The sequence below is a fragment of the Salmo salar genome, chromosome 12, assembly GCF_965601325.2.
Source record: "Salmo salar chromosome 12, fSalSal1, whole genome shotgun sequence".
NCBI classification, from domain to species: Eukaryota; Metazoa; Chordata; class Actinopteri; order Salmoniformes; family Salmonidae; genus Salmo; species Salmo salar.
This window is the reverse complement of record NC_138302.1, coordinates 62,855,458-62,870,783: the sequence shown is the minus strand read 5'-3', so window position 1 is coordinate 62,870,783 and position 15,326 is coordinate 62,855,458. Positions and strand designations below refer to the sequence as shown.

The window sequence follows — 15,326 nt, the reverse complement described above, 5'->3', positions numbered from 1 at the left end:
CAACAGGCAGGCCCATTGCATAAGCACTCCCATTCCGCACAAACAAATTCAATCCTCTGAACAACAAGCCAAATTCAGCCATCAGACTACCTACAGTAGGCACAGCTGTGATCTGGAGTTCATATTTCAAAACGTTAAATAATAATACAGAGTTGTAAGAACAAAACATTCAGATGACACGACTGCTGTGCAAGCAGGTCAATCGAGAGAGACTTTTTCCAAGGTAAATTATCATATCACGGTATTTAAAAATAATAATAATTGGACGTCATTTTATGATTTTGAATAGTAAAAGTTCTAAATTTGCTTTATGAAAAGTGCGGAACCCTAGGGTGGCAACACATACTGTATATTCGATGGGATTTCAATGGGTCTTTATTCTGATTATTTTATACTATTCAGTTCTTTAAAAAAATCTAATTGTCCATTTCTGCATTTTCTACAGTCATGGGCATTTCCACGTAGGGCTGCATGATATGGCCAAACAATCTAGGCCTACTTTTTTACCAAATGTTTCAATTGCGATTTGACTTTTGATTTAGAGCAAAACACTTGGGTGAACTGCTGGAATCATGGGAATATTTAGAATGTTCTAATGCTCTAGTTAGAATATAATAGTGGGCACTTTGAATACAGTGTTTGTTATGAAAATGCCAGAGCGGAGTTATTGTGTTTAAGGGACCCTATAATCTTTAGCTACATTGAAATCAAAATCAAATTTGATTTGTCACATGCGCCTAATTACAAGCCCCTAACCAACAATGCTTAAGAAATTAAGAAAAAAGTGTTAAATAAAAAATAAAAAGTAACAAATAATTAAACAGCAGCAGTAAAATAACAATAGCGAGGCTATATACAGGGGGTACCGGTACAGAGTCAATATCCGGGGGCACTGGTTAGTCTAGGTAAGAGGTAATATGTACATGTAGGTAGAGTTAAAGTGACTACGCATAGATAATAAACAGAGTAGCAGCAGCATAAAAGAGGGGTCTGGGTAGCCCTTTGATTAGCTGTTCAGGAGTCTCATGGCTTGGGGGTGGAAGCTGTTAAGAAGCCTTTTGGACCTGGACTTGGAGCCCCGGTACCGCTTGCCTTGTGGTAGCAGAGAGAACAGTCTATGACTAGGGTGGCTGGAGTCTTTGACAATTTTTAGGGCCTTCCTCTGACACCGCCTAGTATAGAGGTCCTGGATGGCAGGAAGCTTGGCCCCAGTGATGTACTACCCTCTGTAGTGCCTTGCGGTCGGAGGCCCAGCAGTTGCCATACCAGGCAGTGATGCAACCAGTCAGGATGCTCTCGATTGTGCAGCTGTAGAACCTTTTGAGGATCTGAGGACCCATGCCAAATGTTTTCAGTCTCCTGATGGGGAATAGATTTTGTCGTGCCCTCTTCATGACTGTCTTGGTGTGCTTGGACCATATTAGTTTGTTAGTGATTTGGACACCAACTAAATTTAAGCTCTCATCCTGCTCCACTACAGCCCCGATGATGAGAATGGGGCGTGCTCGGTCCTCCTGAATGTTTTGTTTTAGCTACTTTGTGTAGCGAACATATTCTTGCTTTGCGTATTCCTCTTTGATTTAGAAGATACTGTCGCACAAACATTCTGATGTAGATCTACACCATCACCGGTATTATCAGACTGTACAGCCAATTACATTTGAGGTAATATGTCTGGTCAGCATAGCAGCACCCACCCGTAGCACGTGCTCCAGCAGGTATATTTCACTGGTCAACCTCAAAAGCCAACTCCTCCTTTGGCCGCCTCTCCTTCCAGTTCTCTGCTGCCAATGACTGGAACGAAAATCACTGAAGCTGGAGTCTTATATCTCCCTAACTTTAAGCATGAGCTGTCAGAGCAGCTTACCGATCATAGCACCTGTACATAGCCCATCTGTAAATAGCCCACCCAACTATCCCATATTGTTATTTATTTTTTGCTCCTTTGCAGCCCAGTATATCTACTTGCATATTCATCTTCTGCCTATTTTTTGACTTACCTCCCTAATCTTACTACATTTGCACACACTATATATAGACTTTTCTATTGTGTTATTGACTGTACATTTGTTTATTCCATGTGTAACTGTTGTTTGTGTCGCACTGCTTTGCTTTATCTTGGCCAGGTCGCTGTTGCAAATGAGAACTTGTTCTCAACTGGCCTACCTGGTTAAATAAAGGTGAAATAAAAAAATACATAAACATTTGCTCTGACTCAGTACATTAGCTAGTTAGCGATTAGCAGCTAACAACATTTAGGCCCAACTTGCTAAGAAAAAAGACTAGCTGTTTGCAGATGTAAGAAACAGACTAATAGTGTAATTATACAACAGATTTATATTAAGAAGCAAAGTGAAAACAGTATTGTTGACTGTACAGAGTGAAACAAATGGGTTTAAATAATACAACACAAATGGTGGGGCTAAACAATGTGCTGGTAAACAATGTTAATGCATAAACAGGTTGCCTTGGTTTCTCAAAGTTTACATTTAGGTTATTGTAGGTGTACAACATTGCTGTTGCATAGTATTTTAGTAATTGATTGTCAATGAGAATATTTAGATATTACACCAGTGGTATGAGGGACAGTCTCTATTCTGTGGTCTAATAAAACAATTAAACTCAATTAGGCTACTAATAGGTCTACAAAGTGCAACTACAGTATTAACAAATAGGTATAACTACTTATGTAAAGTGTTACCCAAATTATTATGTTTAATCAACTACTATCAACCCTTGTAGTAACATGTTTTATTGCAAACGACAGCAATAATGCATGCATACCCCAGTAAAAAAAAGTTATTACCATAGGCTACTTAGAGGAATTTGTTATGATAAACGATGTTCAGAGGTCAGCCCTTGAAGAACCATTGGGTTACCATTAGAAAAAGGGTCAAATTACTCACAGATGAATCAACAAATATCCCTAACAAAATCTGATTAATAATTTGGTGTGTGGTTATATTTGTCCATTTTCACACATGTACAAATGTATTATAAACTGGGTGGTTCGAGCCCTGAATGGTGATTGGCTGACAGCTGTGGTATATCAGACCATATACCACAGGTATGACAAAACATTTATTTTTACTGCTAATTACGATGATAACCAGTTAATAACAGCAATAAGGCACCTCGGGATTTGTGACATATGGCCAATTGACCACGGCTAAAGGCTGCCTTGCATCATGCCTAAGAACATCCCTTAGCCATGGTGTATTGGCAATATACCACACCCCCTAGGGCCTTATTGCTTAATTATACATGTATGAAATAGAAATGTGTTTTTGCATATCCCAACTCCGAGACACCCTCAGAGAGTGAGGTCACGGCAGGGGTCAGACATTATCAAAAGGCGACCATGGAGTAATTAGGGTTAAGGGCACATCGACAGATTTTTCACACTAGCAACCTTTAGATTACAGGACCAACGCTGTTACCGCTAGGCTACTTCCCACCGATTATTATGTAATAGTGTTGAACTGTTAAAAAACTCCAAAAGGAAAAGTCACTTGGTTTGCACACACAATCCAGCTTTTAAAACACACCCACTACCACAAAGACAACATGGATGGCATTACCAAGGTAGAAGACAGGCCTACAACATCAATATATACAGGCCTCTAAATCAGCCCCACTACCAGTTATCAAATAATCTAGATTGTCATGATGCACGTAACCGTCACACGGCAATCCAGCATCAAAACATTGTGAGGTCAATACATGTCGATATAAAAAAGCAGTATGGAAGGATATTTTATAAATATCTTCCAATTTCACAGTAGAACATTTTATTGATAAACTGTAAGGCATTAAAGTGACTTGGTAAAATGTCTTATTTCCCTGTCATTTCACAATGAACAACTCCCAGGAAGAGAAAGGTTAATCAACATTTTCACCCATCCATTTGACCAATAGCCTCTAAAGATCCCTTCACATACAATGTAACGTACTCTCTGGAACATAGGCGATACTTTATTAGAATTTTGTCGCGCGTCTGTTCGCACATAGATCACTGGGCGCGTGCGTGTACATGCACACACAATATACACACAGAGGCACACATACACAGAAGAAGCTGGCAATTCAACTCAAGCCGCCATGTTGAAAATCTGTCTAAAAAGATAAGTAAACGACCAAAAATGTCACCAACAACCTTTAGAAAATGTTTAAGCAGGAGTTTGAAATGCTACCCTGATTAAAGACACTCACCTTTGGCGGTCGGACCTTGCAGATGCCCGTTTTCTCTGCAATAGGCCGTATTTTGTTGATATACGTAAATGGGTCGGCAAATTCCTCCCAACTGGGCTCAAAAACAGGACACTCTGGTGGGGCAATGAACTCGTTGGTCCGAGGCTGGGTCATCGTTGCATCTTCGTTCTAAATAGCTGCGAGTTGCACGTATTAATTAAAGTTCAATGAAAGCTGTCTTTGAAGAACTGAACCCTTTAACTCGGTCAATTAAGAACATCACCACTCACTCATTGAAGTCTCACTCGCATTATCTGGTCGGGGAATAGCACCTACTTCCGCTTAAAAAAATAGAGAACCCCCCCACACACACAGACTAGCTACAAAACATTCAAAAAATGTTTTTTATAAATAACTACCCACGGTAGCTTCAATCATGGCATGCCATTTTGGGGGTTTATATACAAAAATATCGCATTATCAATGCACCAAATGACTAGAATGTACTTATAGCAACCAAAATCTCAACTGATTGTTGCAAATAAGAAACAAATGGTCAGTAAACAATAACAAATAATAATACACGTAATGAAAATACGGTGTACACAACCTACCGTTTGTCATTTATTTGGTCCCACCAAGAAAATAGTTATTTATATAGTTAATAAAATTAATAAATAAGCACATCAACAACAAAAAAATATTCGTCTTTCTTCAGTTTATAGTACACAAATGTATATGCTACCTTTTGAGTTATGCGCTCTAGTGGCAGTGAAAAAGATGAGCGCATTCATACTAAATCCTCGTGGTGACCGGGACTTGTTTATTAAATGGACTCGGTAGGCTCGTTGATTGGGTGGCATTCCTTGAATTCTGGTGGCAGTAGGTTGCGGAGACGAGGGCCAGAGATACACTGAGTGTACAAAAGATTAAAAACACCCGTTCTTTCCATGCTGCTGACCGGGTGATAGCTATTATCCCTTATTGATGTCACTTGTTAAATCCACTTCAATCAGTGTAGGTGAAGGGGAGGAGACAGGTTAAATAAGGACTGTGTACCTGCATCATTCAGAGGGTGAAAGGGAAGGACAAAAGATGTAAGTGCCTTTGAACAGGATATGGTAGTAGGTGCCAGGCGCACTGGTTTGAGTTTCATGCTCAACAGTTTCCTGTGTGTCTCAAGAAGAGTCCACCACCCAAAGGACATCCAGCAAACAGCAGGCCACCGGTTGAAAATGGGTCATTGTTGAAAAAGGACAAAGGAGGCTGACACGAACTGTGCAGAGCAACTGACAGGCTATGGTTAGTCAACTGACAGTCCAGTACAACATTGGTGACCAAAGACCCATAAAAGAATGCACAACTAGTCGTACCTTGACACAAATAACGTATGGCAGCCAACGACCTTACAGTTCCACTTCTTAGAGCAAAAAAACTAGAAACTGCAGTTGCAGTGGGCTAAGAAATGAGAACACTGGATACTTCAGAATAGGAAAAACATTGCCTGGTCTGATGAATCACGGTTCCCGCGGTTACACGCTGATGGGAAGATTAGGGTATGGAGAAAATTACGTGAGTACAACTGCTCTTAAATGCTAGTAAAACGAAATGCATGCTCTTCAACCGATCGCTGCCCGCACGACTAGCATCACTACTCTGGACGGTTCTGACTTAGAATATGTGGACAACCACAAATACCTAGGTGTCTGGCTAGACTGTGAACTCTCCTTCCAGACTCACATTAAGCATCTCCAATCCAAAATTAAATCTAGGATCAGCTTCCTATTTCAGAACAAAGCCTCCTTCACCCATGTTGCCAAACACACCCTCGTAAAACAGACTATCCTACCAATCCTTGGTGATGTAATATACAAAAATAGCCTCCAACACTCTATTCAGCAAATTGGATGCAGTCTATCACAGTGCCATCCGTTTTGGCACCAAAGCCCCATATACTACCCACCACTGCAACCTGTATGCTCTCGTTGGCTGGCCCTCGCTTCATACTCGTCGCCAAACCCACAGGCTCCAGGTCATCTATAAGTCTTTGCTAGGTAAAGCCCCGCCTTTTCTCAGCTCACTGGTCACCATAGCAACACCCACCCGTACATTTTTACATTTTTAGTCATTTAGCAGACGCTCTTATCCAGAGCGACTTACAGTAGTGAAGGCATACATTTCATACGTTTTTGTACACTTCTTAAGCATTGTTGGTTAGGGGCTTGTAAGTAAGCATTTCACTGTAAGGGCTACACCTGTTGTATTCGGCGCATGTGACTAATAAAATGTTATCCTAATGTTTTGTGCACTCAGTGTACATGTAAAACTGCCAAGCTATGCAATAAATAAAACCAATAGGCTACGTGAACCAATAGTGAACACATGTTTAAGTTAGATAAATCGGTCCTGAAGCAACTGTCCAATTAAAGTATAATAAAAATCATTAATCCCAAATAATTCCATCAACCACAGGGGGTTTTACGCTACCAGTACTGACTTCCTATTTCCCATACAATCACGTCAATGAAGGTGTACTCTATCCTTGAACTCACAAACTGGTCAAAAAGCACAGAACTGAGTGATACGTTTTATTTTACTGAGTTAAGAACGGTTTCAGAGAGCATAAAAAATGCTTGGGTGCAGAGCAAGAGAAGTGAAATGCATGATCACATAGTCAAGCCAAGGGTAATTCAATCCTCAATGCAGATGAAACTGAATAAATGCCGGAACATGATGAGCATGTACTGAAGACATCTAATGGGGTCCTCTGGAATCAGCTGGCAATAGCAGAGCCAAATAAGGCAGCAGAGAGCAGCCTTCAAAGCCAATGTGGTATATCAACAGACAGAACACTTGAAGTGAAGTGTATCAGCAACAAATGCCTAGAGCACACTCATCAAATACAACCACTCCCATTATTCAGCATGCCAGGTGAAGGGTGTGCCAAGTGGATAAGCACACTAACTAGTTAAAATGCTGCACATAATTTCATATAACCATCTGCAATAAGTATTAGTAGTAATATTTCAGAAGTAGAAAGTAATAAGTAGGCCTATACAAACAATTAAATTCAGCTGAGGCTGTAGGGTTAACCTCAGACCAAAGCATAACACCAGAATGTGTTAGTTACAGTATTGGATTGAATAACAATTTTAAAGGACAGATAAGACATGTGTCCAGAGAACCACACCAATACCATTGTTTATCAGTAGAGAACAAAAAGGGATAGAAGTGAACACTTGGCCTTGCTGAACTAAGGAGTCATCATAACCGAGACAGCATCCAGCACCAGCCAGAAGGGGAAAGAGAAGGAGTAAAGAGTTACGGACAAGACAGACCAACACCAATGTCACCTATCCCAGCGGGTGACCATTATATTGCCTCTGACCACAGAACATTGGCCGTCATTTCCCAACGAGTCTACATGCTGAATCGCCACTGTTCGCCGACACCCAGAAGGTAATCTACTGCGCATGGCCAACATTCGTGTTGGTCCGTCTTGTCCTTCAGTTCCAAATTGTTCAACCTTCTGATGTTTCCTCAGTTTCTCACTATGGGCCACACTAGGCATGATTGACTCTTTCCAATGCAACATAGAAGCTCTTTTTGTCATCCAGGCAGTGCCAGCCAATGGGTCCAATCTCACAGTCTGCACAAATTAGGTACTTGACTCTTCCCACGTCCTTGGTGAAGCCCACATTCTCAAAGGTGTACATATCATCGACTAACCAGTGGGCAGTCAGTTTGTCCCCATCCACGGATCCCTCTGATTGGGTGATAGTGGTCTTCTTCCTCATTGCGGGAAGGAACAACTGGTGCATATTGGGAAGGAAATAAAAGACAAGATTCATGTCAATGAGCCTTAATATGAAAAGATAAACAGAAGTGATATTCCACTCCCTGACATTTAGTCACATCATGGCATAGCAAATTACACATTGTATGCACAATATCATTTCGTTCATTAGGTGGTGGTTAGACATTGCACTATGCTGAAAACAAAGCAACTATGATGAATGCCCATTCGGATAGGAAAATACTTCACATATTAATGATATAACTAGTCATTTTAGGTAATTTGTATTTTGGGGTTACTCCTGTCTGAGGCGAACCTTACCTCCTTCTCTGCAAACACCGCCACCCCTGGGCAGAGGACCTTCGATCCACAACGTTGGCACAAAACTGACTTGACATTCTTTCCATCCTCTGACACCAGCGTAGACCGGTCGGCGCATTCAGTGGGAGAGCACTGTTCGTGGTTGTCCATGTTCAACGCGAATAGAAGGCAACTTATGTGACTATAGTACACTATAAAGCGAATGCTAAGATCGTTAGCTATAGACTAACTACTGCTCTATATATTTTTTGCAACTATTCGTCTAGCCTGCCTTACCAGCAAACAGTACCCAACTAGCTAGCTAATATCGGCTAATGCGAACTTCATTGGGCTTAACAACCATAAGAAATAATGTCTAGAGTACGCCTAAAGTACTACCAAACGGTAGTACAAGTAATGTAACTAAATTGTATTTAAAACACTCGGTTATATCAAACAACAAGCGTTGCTGGATAGTGTGCACCCGCTGAAACTTCCGTTCGGAAACCACATCGCTAAATTATAGCGTTCCGCCGTCGTGTAAGACGTTCGATTTTAAAATAACTGCTGCTTTATTGTTCTTTATCTAGAGATAAAACAAATTAAATAATGTAATTTCATCGAAACACTAAGATAATATTTTAGGGAAACAATAAGTCTACTATAGCTCAAATATGGATCAAACAATGTTATTTTATTTACTTTGGATAAGATCAAAACAGACAGACCCTTGGACAGTAATAATCATATCCACCCAGTTTACCAATTCGTTAGAGTGAGGTCAACAATATATAAGATGGCAGAATGTGGCTGATACTGCAATAAATAGTTCGTTAGGGTTAGTGTTCCCACACGGCCATATCTCCATACTAAAGCGCTTGTTTACGGAAGACAGACAGGTCCCGTGCGAGAGAGGCAGGTTGAGGTTTCCAGGGTTAGACTAGTGCAGAAGTTTTCATATGCTGAGGCAGTGAAGAAAGTAGAGGAAGATGGGTCAAAGGGGAGGGATCCTGAGGTGTGAGTAGTAGATCTGTACCAGTACAGTACAGAGGCCAACAAGTGATATATGTTTCAGTAAGATTTGATTTTTAGCATTTATAGCAATGGTTATCAACTGTACTGCAGGGATGGACATTTAGTCGTAGAAAATGGAGGTTGTGGTGGCAGCTGCAGAGAGGTATTTGGGTGTGCGAGACTTACAGGGTGTGTTAAGTGGTGGTGTTTTATCCTTTCAGGTTGTTGGCTTGAAGTAGGACTAAATAGATTTAAATAGTGGAGTAGAGTGGTGTTATTTTTTTATTACTTTCTTTTTTTGTGAGTGTTGTGTTAGATGGTAGGGTATTTGTTTATTTATTTTTTCAAGCAAAGTATAAGGGAGTTGTACTCCAGTCTAGTAGGTGGCGGTAATGCAACATTTATTGGATGCCAACTGTCGTTAAACCTCATTGACGAAGAAGAAGATACAGAAGCGAGGACCTATACCCAAAGAGGATAGATATACTGACCAGATACACTACATGACCAAAAGTATGTGGACACCTGATCGTCGAAAATCTCTTTCCAAAAGCATGGACATTGATATGAAGTTGGTCCCCCCTTTGCTAATATAACAGCCTCCACTCTTCTGGGAAGGCTTTCCACTGGATGTTGGAACATTGCTGCGAGGACTTGCTTCCATTCAGCCGCAAAAGCTTTAGTGAGGTCGGGCACTGATGTTGGGTGATTAGGCTTGGCTCGAAGTCGGCGTTCCAATTCATCCCAAAGGGGTTGAGGTCAGGGCTCTGTGCAGGCCAGTCAAGTTCTTCCACACCGATTTCTGTATGTGTAACAGTATAGCTTCCGTCCCTCTCCTCACCCCTCGCCCCAGCTTCCGTCCCCCTCCTCCCTCTCCTCGCGCCTGCCCCTACCTGGGCTCGAACCAGGGACCCTCTGCACACATTGACAACAGCCACATTGACAACAGCCAGCTTGCAGTTTGGAACTCGGCGAGTGAGCATTGCAACCGAGGGTAGAATTTTTTTTGTTAATGCGCTACACGCTTCAACACTCAGCTCTCCCATTCTGTGAGCTTTTGTGGCCTACCAATTCGCGGCTGAGCAGTTGTTGCTTCAAGACATTTCCACTTCACAGTAACAGCACTTACAGTTGAACGGGGCAGCTCTAGCAAGGCAGAAATTTGACGAATTGACTTGTTGGAAAGGTGGCATCCTATGATGGTGCCACATTGAAAGTTACTGAGCACTTCAGTAATGCCATTCTACTGCCAATGTTTGTCTATGGAGATTGCATGGCTGTGTGCTCGATTTTATACACCTGTCAGCAATGGGTGTGGCTGAAATAACAAAATCCACTAATTTGAAGGGGTGTCCACATACTTTTGTGTATATATAGTGTACATGTCTCACCGCCTTAACAATGGTCGTTGTCCACAAAGGGGCACCGCGGCTGTCTAGCCTATCCTTTCTTTGGATTGGTGGATACATCACATTATTGTAATCCTATTTTGAATATTCCATGAGGGTTGTTGACGTCAACCGCCTATATTAAATGGAGAGAGACGCTATGCGAGTAGCCTCATGTCATGAATATGCATAGACATCTCCAGACTCCGATATATAGCATTTTTTCTCAAAGTTGCAAGGATGTCACGTGTCTTGCTTTTATCAGTACACTCAAAACAATTTAAACAATTGCGAAACTTCTTTTGGATCAAATAAACCTCACATAGCAAATAAGCCATTCATTTTTTTGTTGACCTAATTTGACACTCTCATTGACCATACAAAAACTCCTCGCTTGGTGGGCAAAAGAACCAATGAATCGCCGCCTGCTGGAGGGAGACCTCAGTGGAGACGACCACCTGTGCTAATTAGCTATCTAGCGTGCTCGAACACCTGTGTGTAAGCATAACTGGGGAGAAAGTGTCGCGGAAGTGTTGTTTGTTGGCTGGAGGCACACAGCCATATGTATCTGTGCAATTCTGCTACAGTGTATATTTTTTATTTGAAAGATTCTTTCTCGCTGATATGAAAGATAAGTTCCATATGTTTCGAAAACCGTATCACAAGTGATGATTTCTAAATGTTAAAACAGGGCGTCGGATTGTAGTTCACATGGTCCGACCAGTAAGCGGTGCTTATAGCTGAGAACCCTTGGGATAAGGCAGAATGTCTTGTTATTGGGCATGTTCGAGTGGATCACTTTTGTGGTGACAAACACCCATCAAAGTGTGTTGCATTATGGGGATAAAATAGTCCAACTTGAGGCTACATGTCAACTGCATGAACTTTACAAAATACATGTGATCAAAGGTCATGAAGTTTTGACTGCAAGTTTCTGCAGTTACTCTTCACCAACTTCATCCTGCAGCCATCAGCTCTATTGTCTACCAATCATTAGGGTGTTTTTATTTCACGCACCAGAACGTGACCAAATACATGACTGAAACAGGAACCAACTTTGCCTACATCATACATACACACACACATATATATATATATATATATACTGCTCAAAAAAATAAAGGGAACACTTAAACAACACAATGTTACTCCAAGTCAATCACACTTCTGTGAAATCAAACTGTCCACAACACTGATTGACAATACATTTCACATGCTGTTGTGCAAATGGAATAGACAACAGGTGGAAATTATAGGCAATTAGCAAGACACCCCCAATGAAGGAGTGGTTCTGCAGGTGGGGACCACAGACCACTTCTCAGTTCCTATGCTTCCTGGCTGATGTTTTGGTCACTTTTGAATGCTGGCGGTGCTTTCACTCTAGTGGTAGCATGAGACGGAGTCTACAACCCACACAAGTGGCTCAGGTAGTGCAGCTCATCCAGGATGGCACATCAATGCGAGCTGTGGCAAGAAGGTTTGCTGTGTCTGTCAGCGTAGTGTCCAGAGCATGGAGGCGCTACCAGGAGACAGGCCAGTACATCAGGAGACGTGGAGGAGGCCGTAAGAGGGCAACAACCCAGCAATAATTGTGCCCTTCAAACAATGCTTTCGCAAAGAATTCTCCACTTGCAGCAATTACAGCCTTCGTCTGTTGTTAACACTTTTTTCCATTATTCTGCTGTCCAGTGTCTGTGTTCTTTTGCCTATCTTAATCTTTTCTTTTTATTGGCCAGTCTGAGGTATGGCTTTTTCTTTGCAACTCTGCCTAGAAGGCCAGCATCCCGGAGTCGCCTCTTTACTGTTGACATTGAGACTGTTGTTTTGCGGGTACTATTTAATGAAGCTGCCAGTTGAGGACTTGTGAGGCGTCTGTTTCTCAAACTAGATACTCTAATGTACTTGTCCACTTGCTCAGTTGTACACCGGGGCCTCCCACTCCTCTTTCTATTCTGGTTAGAGCCAGCTGTTCTGTGAAGGGAGTAGTACACAGCGTTGTACGAGATCTTCAGTTTCTTGGCAATTTCTCGCATGGAATAGTCTTCATTTCTCAGAACTAGAATAGACAGGCGAGTTTCAGAAGAAAGTGCTTTGTTTCTGGCCATTTTGAGCCTGTAATCGAACCCACAAATGCTGATGCTCCAGATGCTCAACTAGTCTAAAGAAGGCCAGTTTTATTGCTTCTTTAATCAGCACAAACAGTTTTCAGCTGTGATCATTGCTAAAGGGTTTTCTAATGATCAATTAGCCTTTTAAAATTATATATTATATATATATATATATATATATATATATATATATATATATAGCGTCTGTCACAGCATGGGCAGCGCCATTGAGGCAATCTCCATTTTGAATTAGTCCATTTTCTTCTTCATGATTGGCTGATCCCTCCTGATAAACCGGTTGGACATGACTCCAACCAGGTCATCAACCAGGTCATTACCACTCAAACATCCCCAATGCCTTTTGTTCTCAGAAAGCAAATTCTATGGATGAGATTGTAACTATCAAAAATCCTGTTTAACTGGATGGGCCATACATCAAGGGTGTGCCTTTCCAACTAACCCAAGATAGACCAGAGCCTGTCGTTTCCAATGAGAGCAAATTAATCATAGTGGGCAGAACAAGCAAGGAGGTGGGCAGAGACAAGCGTGAGCTAGTGAGATCCTATTGGTGCATTCTAGCATTTATTTGCATATTTCTGTTAGGTAACACCTACTGTGTGAAGTGCCCGTGTGCAATAACGCAATTCACCCCTGCACTCCTAAACAAGGCCATTTTTTAAAACTTTGGTAACGGGTAAAGTCTACAAAATGCAGTGTTTGTTACCGATTCTAGTTTTGGAAACAATACTGTATGGAGATAAAATGTTTCATGAGAAAATTTGCAGAATGTCAGCCAAAATCCATCTCATCACGATATTTGGTAGTGAGTGGAAAGGCCAACCGGATGCTTCACATTTATACATCCAGTGAAATATCTGGCTCATTGTTCTGTGGTTGCACCTCCTTTGACTTCACTCCTCGAATTTCGTCAGTCGGTTGCTTTAGCCTTACCACTCAAACAACCCCAATGCCTTTTGTTCTCAGAAAGCAAATTCTATGGATGAGATTGTAACTATCAAAAATCCTGTTAAACTGGATGGGCCATACATCAAGGGTGTGCCTTTCCAAATAATGTCCAATCAATTGAATTTACCACAGGTGGATTCCAATTAAGTTGTAGAAACATCAAGAATGATCAATGGGAACAGGATGCACCTGAGCTCAATTCCGAGTCTCATAGCAAAGGGTCTGAATACTTTTCTAAACCCTGTTTTCGCTTTGTCATTATGGGGTAGTGTGTGTAGATTGATGAGGGGAAAAAAACAATTTAATCCATTTTAGAATAAGGCTGTAACGTAACAATGTTGAAAACGTCAAGGGGTCTGAACAGGAGTGATTCAATTATATGCAACACCCCAGATAAATTATGACTAGTATAGATGTGGACAGACATGAGGCATTAATATGGTCAGTCTATTAACACACCAAAGAAATTGACTACATTGAAGCAGCATTAGTAACTCAAATGGCTAAACAAATATTGAAAACAATGTTCATGTATATGAAAAGTAGTGCAATATCACTATATCAGACAGAAAATGCGTGACTTGGTTTGGTTCCCATTAATAAATATTTATTATGTGTTTACATTTCAGGGAAATGTATGATCCATCAACTTGTCTACACAGGATACAACACAAAGTCAAGAATACATAGATTGCTTAGTCTTTGTAATAAAGCCACAAAGTCAGCTAAAAAAAAAGAAAGGTCTTAATAAATAGCAGTTTGAGAACTACTGGAGGTCAAAAGTTTAATAGTGATTTGATATAAGGGGGGGGGGAAAAATAGAGGTTCCTATCATATCTGGAGATCCTAATGAAGTTCACTTGACTGCAATATTGGCCCATCTATTGAAAAACTATTTCCATTGGCCTAACACGCGGACTACACCGGCCATGTGCGTATGTTCATTCTCTCCATCCACATTTGATGCGATCACGACACACGCAGTTGTGCGTTTCTCTACTCCCGATGATTAATCCACAGATCTAGAAACTAGGTAGGTTTCCCTTTTTATCTTCCTGATATCCAATAAGGAGGGGACTTGCAGCATCTGGCGCTTCTCAATAGAACCAAGTTCTATTTTGGCGCTTGGCTACGCAGACGCTCATTCACGCGAGCGATGTGAATAACATGTATTTACATTTATTTTGCAACGCTCGCGGCACGCAACGTGGCCGGTGAGGTTTGCATGTAAGGTACAGGAATACTAAATGATTATTCATACACACTACATGGTGGACCCTATGCAATGACAAAGTTTAAACGGTAATAACATACTTTTAAGGTGCAATAATTTGACCTTAAGAGTTCTGAAATATAGCCTTAAAAAGAAAAGAAACTCAAGATGAGAAGAGAAAGAGTTAACCTATTCCCAGATTTGCCCATTGTGCGTTGCAAGGTTAGTTTCATACCAGCTATCAATCATACAAGATTGTGTTCAATTGTAAAGGGACATGAGGGGTAAGGGTACCCAGCACCATGTCTTGTAAGAAAGTGATTTAAATTGTTTGCCTTCCAGTTCTATAA

The 15,326-nt window shown here is 41.1% G+C and overlaps 2 protein-coding genes across 5 annotated transcripts in view; both read right to left on the bottom strand.

The window, feature by feature from the left end:
* LOC106565423 (lysine-specific demethylase 5B-B) overlaps nt 1-4,955 on the bottom strand; it is a 34,742-nt gene extending 29,787 nt beyond the window's left edge. The window contains exons 1-2 of one of the 4 annotated variants that reach the window (XM_014132540.3): nt 4,937-4,955; nt 4,213-4,388 (exon numbers count right to left, since the gene is read on the bottom strand). In XM_014132540.3, coding sequence (XP_013988015.1) covers nt 4,213-4,365 — 153 coding nt within the window. In that variant the 5' untranslated portion in view covers nt 4,366-4,388; nt 4,937-4,955. The other 3 variants (XM_014132539.3, XM_014132541.3, XM_082959198.1) reach the window with 3 other exon arrangements.
* Nucleotides 4,956-6,766: 1,811 nt separating this feature from the next.
* Nucleotides 6,767-8,804, bottom strand: LOC106565422 (guanine nucleotide exchange factor MSS4-like). The gene is made up of 2 exons (XM_014132538.3): nt 8,309-8,804; nt 6,767-8,003 (listed from the first exon to the last, which is right to left on the bottom strand). The coding sequence occupies exons 1-2, from the start codon at nt 8,456-8,458 to the stop codon at nt 7,755-7,757; spliced, it is 399 nt and encodes a 132-aa protein (XP_013988013.1). The 5' UTR covers nt 8,459-8,804; the 3' UTR covers nt 6,767-7,754.
* Nucleotides 8,805-15,326: the final 6,522 nt, after the last annotated feature.